Source organism: Arvicanthis niloticus, chromosome 24 (genome assembly GCF_011762505.2).
Source record: "Arvicanthis niloticus isolate mArvNil1 chromosome 24, mArvNil1.pat.X, whole genome shotgun sequence".
In the NCBI taxonomy this organism is placed as follows: Eukaryota; Metazoa; Chordata; class Mammalia; order Rodentia; family Muridae; genus Arvicanthis; species Arvicanthis niloticus.
In genome coordinates this window covers 12,926,518-12,947,155 of record NC_133432.1, presented here as the reverse complement: position 1 = coordinate 12,947,155, position 20,638 = coordinate 12,926,518, and the positions used below count along the sequence as shown (strand labels likewise).

Here is a 20,638-nt window from a genome sequence, read left to right as displayed (position 1 = left end):
ATTATAGACACCATTCTGACCTTAAAACTTACTACGTAGACCTGGGATGTCAACGCTACAGGGAGCCATGCTGTGGGGACTCCGTGATAGCTAATCTCGATTGTCTACTTGATCATGTCAGGATTCACCTAAAACCCAAAGAGCTGGGTACTCCTGGCGGGTATTCTGGGCTCAGCCAAGCATTGTGGGGACAGTGTGGTAGATTGGCAGAGTCATCTCCCACGCTGGCGTCTCGTGGGTGCCAGGGCCAGTGTTTCTGGCTGGCCATTTTTAGCTGTTGCGTGCCTGTGGCCTCTGGCTGGGGAATATGGCAGTAGAGCTAAGCTGAGCCGATGCTGCTTAGATAGTCGGCCCAAGAAAACGCCTTCTAAATATTAACCCTAACAGTAGGTGATTCTTAGGCCTGAGGCCTAAGATTGGGAGGACAAAGAACATGCATTTGGGGTGAGAAAACATGACTGAGGGCTGGGGAGATGACCTAGTGGGCAAAACCACCTGCTCTGAAGGCTTAAGGACCTGAGTTCAAATCCCCAGCACACACATAAAGAAGTCAGACATGGTCATACATTTCTGAAATCAGTCCCAATACTGAGAGTCAGAGATGGGTGGATCCAGAGACAGACAGACAGACAGACAGACACACACACACACACACACACACACAAGATATACACATACACACAGACAAAAGGACATGTAAAATAAGACTAACCTTGAGTAAAAGAAAAATGCTAGGCATGGATAGTAAATGCCTAGCAAGTGGGAGACCCTGAGGTTCATTCTCAGCACCCAAAGATAAAACTACAAAGAGACAGGAAAAGGAGAAAACTGGCCCTCGAAGGGCCACCCTCTCGCTGGTGGATCCAGAGCATTCTGGGAGCCTGCCAACCATTCTCATTAAGTGACCTCTGACTTGGTCTCAGCGTTTATTTTTCTGGGACATTAAAATCAGTTTAAGGTGACCTAGATCCAGAGCAGAACAGGGAGAGGCATGAGATGGCAACTCTGTCTCAGTGACCTCTGCATGGAATCAAAGATGTTCCCCAATGCTGTCCCACCATCCCCCACCAATGCCACCACCGCCACCATCCCCGCTGGGACTGATTATTAGCGGGTGTGCATGAGTGAATTTCGGGGTCACAGTGGGTAATCGGATCCAGCCAGGCTGAGACAGGTGACCTGAGCTCTTGGATAAAGGGATTAATCTAAATCTGTCAGAGAAGGCATCTTCTCAAGGCAGCTTAGAAGCCTGGATGTGAAAGCTGAACTTGAGAGCCCCTCTCTTCACATTCACAGTCCCGTGGCTTGTGGAAATCCATCACTGAGGCTGAGCCCCTACACTATGGGGTGGGAAACCCCGATTGCAAAGAGCCTTGGGGAGGGAGCAGGGAAGCAGAGTGTGTCAGGAGTGAACTGGAGCCTTCAGGCCTTCTTCTGTCCCATGACAGCTGATGCTCATTGAATGGAGCCTGGTCGAGTAGTCTGTGTGATGTCATTGCCCTAGGCTGGGCCTCAGTTTCCTCATCTATAAAGTTGGTCCACACCGCTCACCATCCTAAACCTGCACCCTGGTCTTGGCTCTGATTTTCTTCTTTGCTTTCCCCTTTCTCAGTCCCATAAAGTCAATGGTCGACATGGCTGGCTGACTCCCATTTCCCCATCAAGATAATGGCTGATGTCCCTAGGACTGCAAGCAGAATCAGACGTTTCCCCAGGCCCTGGCACTGCCCACGAAGGGGTCACTGGATGGTGGGAGCGGCTGGGAGGCCTCAGATCTTTCTAGAAGTATTTGGTGACTCCATGTAACCCCTCAAGAGAGTTCCTTGAGGAGTGGCGCACACACGCCCAGTACTGGTGAGTCTTGGAAAGAGCCAGAAATACATCTTCTTCCTCATGGCCAACTCAACTTGGACCTTTAATTTGACTTTTCCCAAGTTCTTGGCTACTTCCGGAGGTGGGTCATTGTCACCATATTTTCAGAAGAGAAACTGAGGCTCAGGCAAGGGAAATGGGTACCAAGCTGTAGAACCCCAGGTGGGCAGGGGCACAAAGGACGGAATGATCAACAGAGGTTCAAGGAACGTGGAAGCTTCCAGGTTCCATTTGTCATCAAGCCCCCAGCCCTTTTCTCGCTTTTGCTTTCTCTGCTCGACATGTGGCCCATGTTTCTCCACATCATTCCAAGACGGCTGCCATAGCTCCAGACATCAAAGCCTCATACAAGCAGGATCCCAACAAGAAAGAAAGGCAGACCAATGACTGATTTCCATGGACTCGACCATGTCACGGTGGCTGCAAACAACCACAAGTTATTGGATTTTCAGTCTTGCTGTTCCTGTGAGTTTAGCTATTTGTTCTGCCCCATGGGAAGTGGCTGGGGCCATTTGCTAAACAGTGTGCAGCAAGCAGCCGAACTGGGAGGTTCAGGGAGGCTTCATTCTAAGGCCTCACGTGGCTTCTCCGGTTGTCTACCTACCAGGAGTTTCCTCACAGTGGTCTCTTGGCCATTTTTCATGGCAGCCGGCCTCTCCCCTTTCAGTCCTAGCCAGAAACTGCCCCAGCATCCCCCACATCACAAAAAGCCCCGCACGTCACAAAAAGTTATCTGTATAGCTCTGACTCCAGGGGAGGGAGACCCCTTTTCTCTTGGTAGGTGGGGCTGTGGGTTTACAGTGAAAGCTTAACTTAGTAAGTCTGTATTGTGCAAACCCTGAGCATTCCAAAGGAAGCCATGCCCCTGCCTCGCCTCCTGGAAAATAACCTTCCCCCCCCCCCCCCCCAGAACACTGTAAGGGCCTCTGGCCTTGTATTTGAGCTGGCCCTCTATTGTAGGTAAGACCAGGTGTCTCAGATTGGCAGAGTCTATGCCCACGTGAACAACTCTCAATCAACATCATAGAAGCCAAGGCTTGGGGCCATTTTCTAACTGTCAGCAATTCATGTCTCATGCCTAAGCCTTGTGAACTCAGTTCTAGGCCCATTGTCTCCCGGACTCTGACCCTTGTCTTTAATCTTGCAGAGTTTAGTTTGTGCCTTGTCACCATGATAAGCCATGATCAGCTTCTCTGTGTTCCTTCAGTCTTTCTGAGGGCTCGCTGAGCACAGCTGGTTCCAGCCCCGCCCTCTTTGGAGATGGTCTACAATAGAAAAAGTGATAGCAAGAGAGTCTTGCCTTCTTGGGGTGCTCCTCCCGATGGACGAATCCTTCAGGTTTCTCTCCAAGCCTCCCTTGCCTGGAAGCTTGCCCAGCCTTGCTATCATAGGGCGGGTGCAGCTAAATGGTCACAGTAATCTCCTCCCAGGACTGGGCATCCCCAGCAGGAGCTGGTGAAGATAAAGCCAAAGGTTTTGAAGGTGACCCGTTGAAAGAGCTAAGTTTCCCAGAGGAGACAACAGAGGCCAAGAGATGCCAAGGGCTGTGTCCAAAGTCTCACAGCGGATGGCAGCCCAGGTCTGCGTGACTCTAGGACCTAGACATTTAGGCTGTGATGAGGCTGGGGAACAGTGCCAGCCTTGGGGGAGACTGTGGGAGGAGGCTGTGCCGCCAGGATGTGTCACAGGTGGCCATGGAAGGGAGGGGACAGGGCTGATTGCTTAACTCAGAGCTCTGCACATTCTTAGAGGGTTGAAAAAAAATCTTTCTCCTCTATGAAGAGAAGCCAACATTGACCTGCAAAATGTTTATGTCACCTTTATTTATCGACTGGGCAGCGAGCAAGCATATGTCACAGCACACGTGTGGAGGTCAGAGGACAGCGTTCTTGAATTGGTTCTCTCCTTCTGCCTCCACCAGCAATTGAACTCAGGTTTGGCAACAGGTGTCCTTACTGGGTGAATCTCACCGGCTTGCCATTGGCTTTGGAAAATAATACAAGGGCTAGCTAGGGCTGAGGGGCCCTGGGTTTGACTGGAAGCATGTGTTGTAGAAGCCAGGCATGCCTTGTTGCTGGGATGGCAAGAGGTTCAATGGAACCTGATAGCCATCCAGCCCCAGGTGTCAGGGAAAACTCTGTCTCAAAAGCAAGGTGTGGGGTTGGAGCTTTAGCTCAGTGTAGGGTGCATGCCCCAAGCCCCTGGGTTCAGTTCTTTGTGCCAGGAAAAAGAAAAAAAAAAAAAGGAAAAGAAAAAAGCATTTAACTGAGACTGATGGATAAAATCACAAATCAGGAACTTTCTCAGAAGCTGCTCTCAGGGGATTTAGAAGGAAAAAGGAGAAGGCATACGTGCCACTGTGGGCTGACCGGAAGCCCGATTTGTGTGGAGTGGCTCACCCTGACCCACCATGGAAGACAGGCTGCCCCTGGTGTGCCGCCCCATCAGACCCTGGCTGGCTGGACAGGCTGGACAGGCTGGGAGGAAGTCAAGCCCTTCTACAGCTGGTTCAGAGCCCAGTTCGCCATTAGCAACAAAGAGGGCAGCAGGAGTTGGGGATGGGGGTTGGAAGACACTTGTCCTGACTGTTGAGGTCTTGGGGCTTCAGCTGAACTCACTAAATTGACAAGACGTATCTCCTATTTAACCTTCTTTGAAGGCTTGGTTCTGCAAAGGATCCTGGGAGCTGTAGTTTTTAAAGTTGTAATTTTAAGTTCTTCCCATGCCATCCCAGGAGAAAGGAGAAGGAAGGGAGTGGAGAATAAACAACTCAGTTCCCTTGCTGAGGAGGGCAGGGCCACCCTTTCCTCAGAGCAGCCTGGGGCATCTTGTCCCTCCTGCCACCTCCAGATGGAGGCCAGGTGTCCCCAGTGTCTTGCAGGGTCACGGACCACAGCATGGTGCCAAATTGAATTGAATGCTGGCTTCCCTCCCGGGGCTGGTCTCCATCACTGTCCTCTGGACAGAGTTCCTGTAGTTCAGGACACAAGAAGGTCACCTGTTTGTCATAGAGAAGGTGGGGAGGGGATGTGATGGTGTGGTTGTTAGCTGAGTTTTTGGATAAAGCTGGGGTGAATTGGGGCTCAACTTGGCTACCTGTCTCAACATGTCAGTAAGAAAGAGGCATGGGTTCCTCTGTTCTTGTTATCCAAAGCAGCTTCGGGTTTAGGATAATGGTCAGAGACTTTCCTGTCCCTTTGTCAGGGCTGGAGGTTGGGGCTGGGTAGCAGTCTGGAGCAATGCATTGTGGGAGCTGACCTTCATCAGCCTCTTCAGACTGAGTTTTGCATCTTCAGACTTCCAGGCCCTGAGCTCAGCCAGATGGACGGTGTCCTGAGGGATCAACACACTGACAAGCAGGAGTCTGACCTAAGGAGAGGGGACGACACCATGGAGGCTTGAGCACAGCGTGCTGGCCCACTTGTTCAGTCTGAGCACTCAGAGGCAAGTGGATCTCTATGCATTTGAGATCAGCCTGGTCTACATGGTGAGCTTCAGGATAGCCCAGGCTATGTACTGAGACCCTGCCTCAGAACACACAAGCAAAAATGATAAAGTAATGTACTCTAAGCTGCCTCTTTGAATAATTGTAGCACTGCTCACTTAAAACCCCTTTTAGCTGGCCTGGTAAGGCATGCCTTTAAGCTCAACAGTCTGGAGGCAGAGGCAGGTGGGTCTCGTGAGTTCAAAGCCAGTCTGGTCTCCATAGTGAGTTCCAGGACAGCCAGGGCTATACAGTAAGACCTCGTCTCAAAACGAAAGAAAGAATAGAAAAATAGTCAACTCAATATTGATATTGTGGGTTAGTGACATAGGGCCACACCAGCTGCAGGTGACTTCACAGTCTTTTAGTTCCAGTGCCCAGCACCTAGGCTCATTAACAACTAATTAATCAGTCCTTGGCTGTCCTACTATGGAGTTCATGCCCGGAGTCAAGTTTCTGGCCAGGAAGATCTAATTGGATAAAACTGGGCCAAGCCTTCTTTTCCTGTCCAGTCAGAATGAGAGCAGAGCAACACCAAGTGCCACAGATGACAGGGGGAGGGGCCAGGATGGGCGGGGCCTCTGTACCTCTCTTCCCCCACTGAGCGTCAGCGCTGGGCTCCAAGGCTGAGCTTCCCTTGGCTTGACCCCAGTTCTTGTGAACCCATTTGAAAGAATTCAAACTGTAGTGTGGAAGAGAGGCGGGTATATCATTCTCCAGGGGCGCGAGCGGACAGGGCGGCCAAGTGATAAAGGCGCCCACCTACACTTCAGTCGGGCTCACCTACACTTCAGTCGGGCTCTGCACAATTCCTAACGCCCCCAGAACCCACCAGGTTGGCATCCTGTTCAGGGAATTGGCCGGCTATTCTGCATCCACTGTTACACACCAGAAGAGGGCATCGGACCCCATTACAGATGGTGGTGAGCCACCATGCGGTTAGCTGGGAATTTAACTCAGGACCTCTGGAAGAGCAGTCAGTGCTCTTAACCACTGAGCCATCTCTCCAGCCCCTCAGGGAGGAAGAGGGGATGATCCTAGCCTGTGTTCTTTATCACTAAGCCCGCTGGCAAGAAAAGGGTTTTGTAGAATTTAGACAGTTCTAAGACGTCTCCACTGTGGGACAGAACTCTGACTGAGAGAGCCCATTCTTTTGGCTTCTGATAAAAAGCCCTGAAGTTGCGGCTCCCGGGTTTATAAGGGGCTAATGAACTGGGAGGGTGCGCTATACTTAACCTGCAGCCCCAGTCAATATCTGAGGAGCTAGCAATACTGTTGGGCATCTTCCGCTGGGCTGGGCTCCCTCGTGCTTGCAAGAGGGCTGTTAGCAACCAACGGAGACAGCATACTTTCCTTTCCCTTATCAGCGATAGCAAAGCACCTTCTTCTCTGACCTTGGGCTGTGGAAAGCTACTTTCGTTCCTTTGAGGCCACTGTCAGTAAGTATAAGCCCATCCCTGTGGCAGACTCCAGGAAATGATAATGTACCTGTTACCCCCGCCCTCAGACATGGTTACTCTGTGTAGCTCTGGTTGTCCTGGAACTCACTCTGTAGATCAGGCTGGCTTTGAACTCAGAGATCCTCCTGTCTCTGCTTCCTGAATGCTGGGATTAAAGGCATGGATCCACCACCTGGGACCAGTTAGCCTCTTCCGTTCCTAGTCCAAGCACTGGTTGGCAAGGGTGGGCTGATTTGGCAATCTGACCACGGTGGTGACTGTCCCTCTGTGCGTCTGAGGGCCAGCTGTTCCTGTTTGTAGAAGCTGACTGGTTAGCTGGGTAAACTGGGATCAGCTAAGGAGGATTCGTTTGCATTTGTTTGAGTGTGCCTCTGATCCTCAGAGCCAGAGGTGGAGGAGCCGTGGAGGGTAGGGGTGGGGTGGGAGTGGGAGTGGGGGGCTTGCTCCAGACGCCTTTCCCCAGCTCGGTCCATTAGTTTACCGCTGGCAGCTTTGTTTGCTCTAGGCTACATTGGGAGCGGGCCGGGGGGAGGGGCTCGTTCTTGGCAAGAGGGTTGAGTTCCGCACCCAGGAAGACCGCGAGGGTAAACCTTCGCCAGGGAGGCATGTTTCTAACCACTGCCCACCCAATGGCAGACAGTGGAGAGCCATGAGTCAAGCAGCCTGAACAGCAGTGACGCGAGAGGAGCTTCCAGATGGTGAAGGGCGGACTGGGTTAGTTATTGCCTAGATGCGTGAAGCCCTGGGTTTAATCTCCAGACAAACTGAAAACAAGTCGCCTTAGGTCACTGTTTTACAGAAAGGAGGTATTTAATGGAGAAGTGAGAGGAAAGAGAGAGTAGCCCAGGGAGGGAGGGGATGGGAGCTGGCTTGGTGGCCAAGGTGACCCCTTAGCATGGTTAAGGTTTGACAGGGCAGCTGAGGGTAGCCCAGGAGTGCGTTGCCCTGCCCCCTCTGGTAAACTGCGGGTTCTCCGTGGGTCCGGTGGTCTCAGCTGTCCTTAGAGAACTCGAGTCGCTGCTGTCACAAAGGCGCGGGTTCCAGGGCGGAGAACGCGGGGTGCGGAGCTGGCTGCGGCTTAGACACTGGAGCCGCCACTACCTGGAGCCGCGGGAGCCGTGGGTGGTAAGTTAGGGTACGCACAGCGCCCCCTGCCGGGGATGAGCAGAGGTTCGGGGCTGCCGCAAGGGAGGAACCAGTCACTGCCACTGTAAATGCTCCCCAGACCCAAGCGTCCATGTATTTATCACGTATCCATTCCCTTATTTGAAACAGGGTCTCATACATCACAGGCTGGCCTTGAAGTCGCGCTACAGCCAAAGATCTCGACCTCATGGTCTTCCTGCTTCTACCTCCCAGGGGCTGCGGGTGTCAGGCCAGCACCACCAGGCCCAGCTTCATTTTTCTTTTTAAAACAAACTGTGTCACTCACTCAGGATCCCTACAGAACCCATGTTGTCATTTAGAAGCAAGAAGGAAGTGTGGGCTCCCTGCTTCGGCTGTTATACGGGGAGCTGGGAAAGATGGCCGGGCCTAATGCACTGGGAGGTTTTCAAGGAAGGTCATTCATTCAAGCTGTGATTGGAAGAGCTGACTTCTCTCCAGCCAGGAGGCCCCAGAAATCATCAAGACACCGTCTATGGTCATGACCTCTCTAGTCACTGTAAGAATATTCTAGCATTATTTCATCTTCAGTTAGATTTACCAAACTTCAATCCCCATGACATTTTCAAAACATCAGCTCACACAAGCTAGGGGCTGCCCTGGGGCTGGCTACATTTTCCTTGCTTCTGAGCCCCCACTGCAGGCATTCTCTCTGCCCAGAGTAACCCACCCACCCCCTCCCCTCTTATTCAGCTCAGCTTGGTGAGTTTCTATTCATTCTTGAGAACTCAAAAGAGAATGAGAACCAACACATCTCACTGGAGCCCTTCCCACTCTTTGACCCTAGGCTGCCATTTGTAGCGGTTGTGAGGGTGACTCCCCAGCACTCAGTTCTCCACAACCCTAAGCACACAGTAGGCGCTTGCTTGTATGCCAAACCGATTTACACATTCACAGTGTCATAAATCTCATGGTTTACAAGCCCCCAGAGAATTCATTTCAAAGTGCCTCATGAAAGGTCTTTCCTGTTCAGTGTGATTGGATGTGACCCAGAGGCATCTTCTGGTCTGGCTAAGCACTGAGGTTTTCCTGTTTATGGATATCTCTCCATGCTAGCTTGATTCTTGGAGCACCATGGACTTGGCCATAGCATCCCTGACCTTAGATTCCCCAGGTTAAAATTGAGCTGCTAAATTCTCTCCAGTGTACAACAGGGATTGCAAGACCATGGTAGTGGGCGGGGACTATGCAGATTAGGTGAGGGCCTGGCCCTCTCCACTTTCCAGACTGGAAACTGAGGTTCCAGAGAGCAGCACGGATGCACCTGAGGTCCATTAGAGGCTGGGGATGAATCTGAATGGAGAACCTGGGATTCTACATAGGACCTCCCAGTTTCTGGGACACAGTGAGCCTCACCACCCTTTGGGGCTTGTCAGATCATGTCCCCTCACCTAAGTGCCTTGGACATGTGGCATTCAAGTTCTGCTGTGATAAAATGTCCCTCTGGGTTGCTGGTTCCTGATTCCAGAAGTGGGAGTTGGGGGGAGTCACAGCTTAGGTGGGATTTCAACTCTACTGTGTGTTTGTGTGGGTGGGGGGGTAGGTAGATAGGTATGTATCAGGGGATAGATAGCCAGTGGATAGCGGTGGCCCAGCGTGCATGAGGCACCCGCTATGGCAGCACATGCCTCTAATCCCAGCACTTTGGAGGTGGAGGCAGGAGGATCAAGAGATCAAGGTCATCCTTGGTTACATACTGAGTTTGAGGTCAGCCTAGGCTACAGGAGACCCTGTCACAAAATCAAGCACCAAAACAGCTCCATCAGGTTGATCATCAGCGGCCTCTGTCCCCCTTTCCTTTAGAGATGTGAGGAGAAGGGTAAGTGACAGGCTGGAGCCATCTGCCCAGGTCCTAATAATAAACCAGGAGAGGAAGAAGTTCCGGCATGATTGGATCTGGGGGGAGGGGCCCTTGTTACACCCAGCACCATCTGCCTTGTCCCCTAGTATGCCAAGCTGTGGGCAGAAGAGGGGACTGTGAGAGGGAGGAGAGGCCCGTGGGTTCTCACTGCCAGCAGGGTGGCCCATTTCCCTTTTCCTCTTTCTCTCCGGGCAGGACATTGCAGACAGAGGAGACACAGAGAACGAGAAAGAGGTGGGCTTGCTGGCTTTGACCTCCAGGACCCAGTGTTTAAGCAGAAGGGAAGCTCAGATCCATCTCAGTGCCAATGGTAGGTGACAACAACTGCTCACTCAATGTCCCTTCACATACCAACCATCCTACCCCCAAACCCCATCTCTGACTATCACCTTTATAGACGGGAGGCCAGAGATAAGTCGTTGACTTTCTCAAAGTCTCACAGTGGTGTAGGACTTAAACTCAGGACTCAGGAGACTTCTCAACTCAGCAAGATGCTACAATATCAAGTTTAACTATCACCTGGCAGCCCGGGGTGGGTCTACCCTAGGACAGACAAGCTGCTGATATCACACCAGGATGGGCTTCTCCTTGTCCCGGGAATCACCTGGAGGTTTCTCTGATCACCTGGGCCGCCTCTTTCTCTGTCTTGCCCAGATGAAGAAACTCAGGAGGAAGGACTCTTTAGTTCTTCCGGAACTTTCTGAGAAGGTCAAAGAGCAGCTGGCCGAGGCAGAGCTACGGAAACTGAGGCAGCAGTTCCGAAAGATGGTAGACAGCCGAAAGTCCTTCAACTTCCGCAACCAGCGTATGATCGCCAACCAGTAGTAAGAGGGGAGTCCTGGTGTGGGTCTAGGGTTGGTACAGCTGGGGCCGGAGGCACACTGAACCAACCTGGGGACTGGAGGCCTTTTATCCTGTGCTATAGAGCTTGGGGGGTGGGGGTGGGGATAGCCAGTGAGCAGGATCCAGGGGTCTTGCCCCCCCCCCCAGGTGTCCCTCAACCAAGCCCTGTTTTTCTCTCGGATGCCCCTCTCGCCCTGCGGTCCTTGAAGACAACACCCTCACCCATCAATCCCAATTCCAGCACAAGCGGAACCTGGTTGGCTGAGGTGTCCATTTCTGTCCAGTCCAACCAGCTGTGGCAGTGATGGGGCGGAGCCAAAGGATCCCAGAGGGGCGGGGAATGTTCCTATGCTGCGGGAGCGCCTAGCCTTTTGCAAAATGGGGGTGTGGGGGGAAACCTGTCTGTAAGCCCCTTTCTGCAAAAGCAGAAGCCAGCCTCCATCAAAGAGAACCTCGCTGTCAGGATGGTTGAAGATCAGAGAAGGGCGGGAAGGGGATCTTTCCTTTTCCATGGGTTCATTTCCTTGGGGCTAGGCTGGTTCCTATCCTGTCAAATTTTAGAAGACATTTTTTTTTCAGAGCACTTTAGCGCCATCTGTTGGAAAAGCGTTCATTAGGTAGAACAAGACAAAATGTCTTGGGGTTGGTAAGATAATTCAGCTAGTCTGATGGCCTGAGTTCGGTCCCAGAGACCCTCGACAAGGTTGGAGGGAGAGATATGGCTTCCATGGTGTTTCCTGATCTCCATATGCACAGAGTGGTATGCTAACACCCATACATACGTTCATACATTCATGTATAAATAAATATATGCTGACAAACGAAAGTGGACGCTGGAGAGGTGGCACAGCGGTGAAGAGCACTTGCTGCTTTTGCAGAGGATCTGAGTTCGGTTCCCAGGACCCACATCTGTCTCACTGCCACCTATAACTCCAACTCCAAGGGCTCTATCACTCTTCTGGCCTCTCCAGGCACACCCCCCCCCCCCCCCACTACTCCATCACTCTTCTGGCCTCTCCAGGCAACCTCCCCCCCATACCTACTCCCATATAAATAAAACAACAGAATAAATACATTGCTGTGTGTGGCGGCATACATAACATACACCTTTAATCCCAACACTCCGGAGAGCTGGATCTCTGAATTTGAAGGCAGTCTGCTCTACATACAGCGTTCTGGGCTAGCCAGGGCTACACAGGCACCTGTATCTCAAGATAAAATTTAAAAGGAAAACACGGACATGCTCTGTGAAGTTCTTCCTTACACTTCAGGGCACTGGCTCTTTTCCCCAGCCCCAGCCCTGCCGACTGGCCAGCTGCTCTGTAACAGAGTAACCACTCCCCTCTGTTACCCGCTCTCCCGGCATGCTCTTCTCCTTCCACCTTAGCAAGGTCCCCTCCAGGTGGGAGTGTAGGGGGCAGAAGCTAGGTTCATTAGCCACACAGGTCATCCAAAATGGTAGTGAACAAACAAACAACCCCTCCCCAAACAACAAAGTGGTTCTTGAGGCACACCAGGAATGGCTTAAGGGTTCCCTATTTTTGTGAGACTAAGTGGGTGTGCCAGAAAGTGCAGGGACAGGGCATCCTCCTTATTACTGTCATTACACATTGTCCCATTGGACTGTTTTATTCCTGGACCATGGCCCATTGGCTTCTGTTTCTTTTTATTTTTTAAATAAAGTTTTATTGACACAGCCATGGGAGTCCTGTCTGAGAACTAACTGTCCTACTTCAGGGTGAGTTGAGTAACCACAGGGTCTCTCAAAGTCTAAAATATTTCCCGAGGCTTTTCGTAGGAACTGGCTTGCTAATTCACATTGGAGAACTTTTTTTTTTGAGACAGGGTTTCTCTGTGTATCTCTGGCTGTCCTGGAACTCATTCTGTAGACCAGGCTGGCCTCGAACTCAGAAATCTGCCTGCCTCTGCCTCCCAAGTGCTGGGATTAAAGGAGTGCACCACCACTGCCTGGCCGCCTTTTTATTTTTTAAACGACATTTTTATTTAGTCCTTGTGCATGTGTATAAGGCTCGTGCATGGGGGTCAGAGGACAAACTTGCAGGAATCCATTCTCTCCTTCCTACATGTATGTGGATTTCAGAGATCAAACTCAGGTGGTCGGGCTTGGCTGCCAGCGCCTTCACTCACGGATCCACTGTGCAAGCCCCGTGTTGGTTTCTTTTGAGACTGTCTCTCTTTAGCCTGGAGCTCCCCAACTAGGTTGCAGCTGGCTTGACAGCTAACTCAGGGATCCTCCTGCCTCTACATCCCAAACCTCACTGTGTGCACGGGTGTTGGGATAGACCTCAGGTCTATAGGCTTACACGGGAAACACTTTACCACCTGAGCCATCTCCCCGAAGCCACTCGGTGAAGGATTTTGCCTGGCACCAGGACAGCCTTCCCCTAAGAGAGGTGGAGCAGGAGAGACGGGGACGACTGGAGTCAGGGACATAGGGTTCCAGATCTGAACCTGAGCCCCCTGCCCTGAAGCTCTCCTTCTCTCCCAGGCACCTTTTAGGGATGGGACACCCTGTGGGTTCTGTGAAGGTAGTTTAGAGGCTCCTGGGCTAAACTAGAGCTGCCTTCCTTCAGCAAGGAAATAGAGAATCTGAAAGCAGAACAGGCAGAGACCACCCTGCTTCTAAGCCTCGTGAAGTCCCCGAAGAACCTGGACATCAACCAGAAAAATTTCATGGAGTTGCGTTTCCTGCTGCAGACCAAGGGGGACTACGAGTCACTTATCTCCTCCATGAAGGTGCTGCTGGGAGAACTGGATGACAAGGTGAGGCTTCCCTGGAGGGGACAGGGACAGCATAGCTAGGATACCCTAGGCAGAGTGCAACATCCCACGGAAGCTCAGCTCCAACAACCCTGCCACTTCAAGGCTCAGAACCAACCCCAGCATCCTTAGCACTGGGCAACAAGGGCAAGGTTTTGGTGCTGTAATGACGACCACTCTAGGGCTTCAAACAATGCCAGTTTCTCCATCCTTCATGCCGGGCACCAAACACGGGTTAGAGAGGGAGCCGTTATCTTTTCGTTCTTGGGCTGAGATGGTTGGTAGCATCTCTCTGGGACACTGCCAGGTGTTATGGCAGGAGAAAAGCCTTCTGGGAGGTCTTCATGTGGGCCGTGGGATAGACAGGTCATTCTGAGCATGATTCATTGGTTCAAAAATAGTCCCTCAAGACTGTCTGTCATTGCTGCAGCCCTCCTGGATGATGACATTGCCCATGGCGTGTCTCACTGTGTCCCAACCCTTCCTCTTAGGAAAGGGGAGGCTTACACTGTGCTATAGTGTTGGAAGTATGTAACTCTTTCATTTATTTGTGTTGACTTATTTTTGTGGCATATACCTATAGCCCCGGCTAGCCTGGAATTCACCATGTAGACCAGGCTGTCTTTGACATCACAGAGATCTACTTGTCTCTGCCTCCCAAGTGCTGGGAGTACAGGTGTGTGCCATCACACCCGGCCACCCTTACTCTCTTTTTGTTTCACTGTAATATCTTATTTTTGTTTATGCCTGTGTCTGTGTGTGAGTATGTGCATGGGAAAATAGCGCAGAAGAGGGTAGTGGATGCCCTGGAACTAGATTGTTGGGGCAATCTGATCATTGTGGGTGCTGGGTACCAAACTCGAGTCCTCTGTGAGTCCCCTGGGACTGGAACGTAGGACGTCGTGCATGCTAGTCTCCTCCTCTATCACTGAACTGTATTTCCAGTCCCTTATTTACTCGTTTTAAACTAATATGGTGCCCACGTAAGACTGTGAAGTAGCAAATGACACTAAATTCAAATGCATTTTGATATGTGAGCACTCAGGTCCAATGTGTCTAAAATGGCCCCGTAAAATCTTTTTGCAAAAAACCCACAGTCATACTTGGGTTTTCCAAGCTATGTGGCATCAATCCTGGAAGCTCCAGCCCTGTAGCGCCACAGGCAGTACGGAAAGTCCTGGCTTGGCTTTTTCAATCAATCTTTATTTGTAACCATAAGCCACAGGCCGAAGGGCTATAGTTTGCGGCCCTTGGTGTGACTGACTCAGTCGAAGACTGCACATACCTGGAAGGCTGTCAAGGCATTTTTCAGGTGCGGCTGCCTAATGTGGGCTGCTTGTGCTGCAACTTCAAAGATCGTCTTGCTGTTCTTAGGTGCTGATGACCTAATTTCCAAAGTGGGGATGCCAACTCCTGGGAAAGTTTTAGATACATCTGGCCACTTCAGGAAGAGCCCCAATCCCATTCATAAACAGAGAAACTGGACATGTGGGGAATGCCCAGATGGGCACTGGGAAGTCACGACAGCGTGGTGAAAGCGGCTGCAGGTGTTCTCTAAGCCCGTTCTAGGCCCTTCTCAGGATAACAGGGTTGACAACCAAGTTTCACCACCACAGGAGCCAGTGCTGTTTCCTCTTGAAACTGTGGCATAGGGGGGCGGGAGAGATGGGAAATTTCTGTTCACTGGTGGGAAAATTCACACTCAGAGCCATTTTTTTTTTCTTTACCCTGGACGGGGTGGGATCAAGTTGGCTGGAGCAGGAATCCGGGAGCCCAGTCAGAGCTGTTTATGGGATGAGTGTCAATGTCACCTTGGCTTTAACCTGGGTCCCCTGTGGGAATGGTCAATCTGTGCCCAGCAGAAACTAGTGGAGCTGGATGCCCCCCACCCATCCCCCATCTCTCCCTCTCAGATTGTTCAGATGGAGAGAAAGATCACGAACCAGAAACAGATCTTCTTGAAGACACAAGAGGCCAACAACCCCCGGAAGCTGCAGAAACAGATCCACATTCTGGAGACCCGGCTGAACCTGGTAGATGGGGGGCTGTTCTCTAAAGCCTCAACCCCAAATTCTCCACCCCCAACCAACCTACATCCCACCCCCAGCCTCCACCCCACTTCCAATCCCACTGCACTCCCCTGCCCTCATCCCCACTCCTCTGTGTTCCCAGAAATGGAGCTTGGCTTCTGACCCCAGGCCCTAAATTGGTGTTGGCCAGTGTTCTATACTTGGGGACATTTCCACTCTGCAGTTCTGGAACTTGAAATGTAGACCTGCTTGGCTTTGAACTCATGACTACCCACCTGCCTCTGTTTCCTGAGTGCTAGAATTACAAGTGTATGCCACCATGCCCAACTGTAGTTAATTTCCCTCCTTCTTTCCACCTCCTTCCTCCCTCTCTTCCCCCCCCTCTCTCATTCATTCATTCATTCATTTATTCGTTCATTCTGGGTCTGCTACAGTGCGGGCTGGCCTGGAATTCGCCATGTGGCTGAAGCCACACTTGAACCTTCCAATCCTCCTGCCTTTGCCTCCTGAGTTCTGGGATCACAGTTGTGCACCACCACACACAGTTGGTGTATTTTAAATTTCTTTAGAAACTTGCATACTGTTCCCCAAGCCCTTCAAGGGCAGGACTGGCCTATGTCCCCATGAACAGTGGATCATCTTTAAAAATCATTGTAAAAAGCTAAGATCCATTTGTTCAGAGGTAGAGGGAAACAGGGACTAAGTGTCCTGTCAGTCCTACTGTCCCCAGACCCGTCAGTCACACTGTCCCCACAACTGTCAGTCACAATGTCCTTACCTGTCAGTCAGGACATTGAGGACTGTCCACAAACCTGTCAGTCACACTGTCCCCACACCTGTCAGTCACACTTTCCCCATACCTGTCAGTCATACTGTCCCCAAACCTGTCAGTCACAATGTCACCACATTGCCAGTCACTCTGTCCTCACACCTGTCAGTCACACTGTCCCCACACCTGTCAGTCACTCTGTCCCCACACCTGTCAGTCACTCTGTCCCTGCACCTGTCAGTCACACTGTCCTCACACCTGTCAGTCACACTGTTCCCACACCTGTCAGTCACACTGTTCCTACACCTGTCAGTCACACTGTCCCTATACCTGTGAGTCACTCTGTCCCCACACCTGTCAGTCACTCTGTCCCTACACCTGTCAGTCACTCTGTCCCCACATCTGTCAGTCACACTGTTCTCACACCTTTCAGTTATACTATACCCACACCTGTCAGTCACACTGTCATCATACCTGTCAGTCACTCTGTCACTACACCTGTCAGTCACACTGTCCTCACACCTGTAAGTCACTCTGTCCCCACACCTGTCAGTCATACTGTCCCCACACCTGTCAGTCATACTGTGCCCACACCTGTCCAGTCACTCTGTCCCTGCACCTGTCAGTCACACTGTCCCCACACCTGTCAGTCACTCTGTCCCCGCACCTGTCAGTCACTCTGTCCCCGCACCTGTCAGTCACACTGTCCCCATACCTGTCAGTCACACTGTCCCCACACCTGTCAGTCACTCTGTCCCTGCACCTGTCAGTCACTCTGTCCCCGCACCTGTCAGTCACACTGTCCTCACACCTGTCAGTCACACTGTCCCCACACCTGTCAGTCACACTGTCCCCACACCTGTCAGTCACACTGTCCCTACACCTGTCAGTCACACTGTCCCCACACCTGTCAGTCACTCTGTCCCTGCACCTGTCAGTTACTCTGTCCCTGCACCTGTCAGTCACACTGTCCTCACACCTGTCAGTCACACTGTCCCCACACCTGTCAGTCACTCTGTCCCTGAACCTGTCAGTCACTCTGTCCCCACACCTGTCAGTCACACTGTCCCCACACCTGTCAGTCACACTGTCCCCACACCTGTCAGTCACACTGTTCCCACAGCTGTCACACTGACCTCATTGTCAGAGTGTGGCTCTGGCTGTACACTGTTCTCACCCTGAAGGCCTTTAAGAGAAAATGACTTACATTAACTAAGGTGATTCAGGGACGGCATCGAGACATTTTACCCCCAAATCCTTCTGTTTCAACTCTGAAAATTAAACATTTTCTTTCACCAGCACAGCGCCAGCATTACACCTAAGGAATAGTTTGTTAATATTTCTCAAAATCTGATCTGTATTTGTATTTTTCTGGTCAGACCCCCAAATGTCTTTTAAAGAGTGAGCTGACCCAGACCCCCGGAGTTCTGGAATTCTCAAATCTCCTTAATTTAGAATTAGCAGCTTTTTTGTTTGTTTGTTTGTTTGTTTTTGTTTTTTTCTGTTTTTTTGTTTTCTTTTAAAAGACCCATCTATTTATTGTATATGAGTACACTGTTGCTGTCTCAGACACACCAGAAGAGGGCATCAGATCACATTACAGATGGTTGTGAGCCACCATGTGATTGCTGGGAATTGAACTCAGGACCTCTGTAAGAGCAGTCTGTGCTCCTAACCACTGAGCCATCTCTCCAGTCCGAATTAGCTGCTTTTAATGGGGAGAAACTTTGCCTCCAAAGGGATGAAGGAGACACATCATCACAGCTGGTCTGCGCTGGGTGCTGGGCGCATCCATGGGGCAGCATCAGTGCCCTAACAACCTCCCCTGGATGGTTCAGTCCAAAGCCCAATATCCGGGGTCTCCCCACAGGTCACTGTCCACTTTGACACGATGCTGACCTCCAACGCCCAGCTCCGGAAGGAGATTGAGGACCTCCTCTTTGAGAAGGCCGCCTACGACCACGTCTACCAGCAGCTCCAGCGGCGTCTGCAGATGCAGAAGAAGACCATGAACGTGGCCATCGAGCAGTCTGCCCAGGCCTACGAGCAGAGGTGCCTGGGGAGGCCCCGCTCCCAGCTCAGCACCCACCTGCTCCTCTCGAATGCCAGGGCCATAAGTCTCAGTAGCAGCAACCCTGGACACTAACCCTGTACCCGGCAGGGCGCTAGGCACCTTGGTGCTTCCATCACCCTCCCCACAGCCTGAGGAATTAGAGTCTCCCTTTTGCTCGGTGTCTCATGCAGGACACTGGCGATGGGAGAGCTGAGATTTCAGCAATCTGTCCCCTACATGGTCTCTGGTCCTGGTCTGGGTGTCTTTTTCCAGCGAAGTCTTTTCTGGCACAGAATGAGGCCGTGGAGAGAACAGGCCTTAGAGTCAGACATGTCTGGGGCTGGCTCCTCCCTCCACCACATCTGGATTGTTATAGGATGCGTATAAAGAACAGAAACTAATCCATACATACAAGGGGCAAGCGATGGTGGTGGTGATGGGGATGATGGTAGTGGTGGTGATGATGGTGATGGTGGGGATGATGGTGATGGTGGGGATGATGGTGATGGTGGGGATGATGGTGATGGTGGTGATGATGGTGATGGTGGTGATGGTGGTGATGATGGTGATGGTGGGGATGATGGTAATGATGGTGATGGTGGGGATGATGGTGATGGTGGTGGTGATGATGATGATGGTAGGGATGATGACGGTGATGATGGTGATGGTGGGGATGATGGTGATGGTGGTGGTGATGATGGTAGGGATGATGGTGATGATGGTCATGGTAGGGATGATGGTGATGATGGTCATGGTGGTGATGATGGTGATGGTGGTAATGGTGGTGATAATGGGGATGGTGGGGATGGTGGGGATGATGGTGATGGTGGTGATGGTGGTGATGATGGTGATGGTGGGGATGATGGTGATGGTGGTGGTGATGATGATGGTAGGGATGATGGTGATGATGGTGATGGTGGTGATGGTGGGGATGATGGTGATGGGGGTGATGATGGTGATGGTGGTGATGGTGGTGATGGTGGTGATGGTGGTGATGGTAATGGTGGTGGTGGTGATGGTAGGGATTATGGCGATGGTAGGGATGATGGTGGTGATGGTGATGGTGGGGATGATGGTGATGGTGGGGATGATGATGATGGTGCTGATGGTGCTGATGGTGATTATTGTATTAGTGGTGAAGATGAGATCACTGCTGCTAACAATAAGCAGGGTGTCAGGAAAGTCACTTCCTTGGGGTGTTCTAAGCTCATAGCTCTGGTAGGATCCTGAGTTTGATTCCCACCACCAGAAAAAACAAATTGCAAACAAACCCTGGTGTCCACCGGGCAGGGATGCAGACCTCTGGGCTGGCGGGAGAGGACGAGAGGAGGAGAGAGAGGAGAGCTCTGGACGCTCAGTCCCCTCTTCTGTCTCCCCACAGAGTAGAAGCCATGGCTCGGATGGCTGCCATGAAGGACCGCCAGCAGAAGGACATCTCTCAGTACAACCTGGAGATCCGAGAGCTGGAGCGTCTGTATGACCACGAGACGAAGCTCAAGTCCTTCCTCCTCGTCAAGCTCAATGACCGCACCGAATTCGAGGACCAGGCTAAGAAGCAGGAAGGTACAAGCCAGTCTCCTCCTCTCCGCAGGCATAGTGTTTGTGTGCCGTGTGTAGCGATTATCCTTCTGTCGGTCAAATGCTCATCTCTCTTCCCTCACATCTTGTTTGATCCCAGACAAGGCATGGTAGTGCTTATGTCAAGACTCTCCTGTCTCAAGTTTGTATGAACAATGTTTCCCATTAATTCTCTGTCTTTTTTAAAAAAAATATATATTTATTTATTTATTTTATGTATGTGAGTACACTGTTGCTGTCTTCAGACACACCAGAAGAGGGCATCAGATCCCATTACAGATGGTTGTGAGCCACCCTGTGGTTGCTGGGAATTGAACTCAGGACCTCTGGAAGAGCAGTCAGTGCTCTTAACTGCTGAGCCATCTCTCCAGCCCTAATTCCCCATCTTGTTGAGGCAGAGGCAGGCAGATTTATGAGTTTGAGGCCAGCCTGGTCTGCAGAGTGAATTCCAGGACAGCCAGGGCTACACAGAGAAACCCTGTCTCGAAAAACCAACCAACCAACCAACCAACCAAACAAACAAACACCAAAAAAAAAAAAAAAAAAAAAAAAACCCACCAAAAAACCAACAACCAAAACAAATAACAACAAAAAACTGCTCACTCAGTGGCTAGGCAGAAGAGAAAATAGGGCGGGACTTCTGCTGATGGGATTCGGAAGGGAGGGAGAGAGACAGAGACAGAGAGAAGCTTTATAGTTTGAGCCATAAGGATAATTCTTACAAGGCACACAAAAAACATTAT

The 20,638-nt window shown here is 51.3% G+C and overlaps 1 protein-coding gene across 2 annotated transcripts in view; it reads left to right on the top strand.

Annotated features, from left to right (window-relative positions):
* The first annotated feature begins 7,399 nt into the window (after positions 1-7,399).
* The window catches only part of Ccdc63 (coiled-coil domain containing 63), a 28,756-nt gene continuing 15,517 nt past the window's right edge, over positions 7,400-20,638 (top strand). Inside the window, exons 1-7 of one of the 2 annotated variants that reach the window (XM_076922751.1) lie at positions 7,400-7,941; positions 10,037-10,151; positions 10,496-10,665; positions 13,279-13,468; positions 15,379-15,498; positions 18,135-18,316; positions 19,699-19,880. In XM_076922751.1, coding sequence (XP_076778866.1) covers positions 10,149-10,151; positions 10,496-10,665; positions 13,279-13,468; positions 15,379-15,498; positions 18,135-18,316; positions 19,699-19,880 — 847 coding nt within the window. In that variant the 5' untranslated portion in view covers positions 7,400-7,941; positions 10,037-10,148. Of the gene's footprint in view, positions 7,942-9,636; positions 10,152-10,495; positions 10,666-13,278; positions 13,469-15,378; positions 15,499-18,134; positions 18,317-19,698; positions 19,881-20,638 lie in introns of those variants that run through there. The other variant, XM_076922750.1, reaches the window with a different exon arrangement.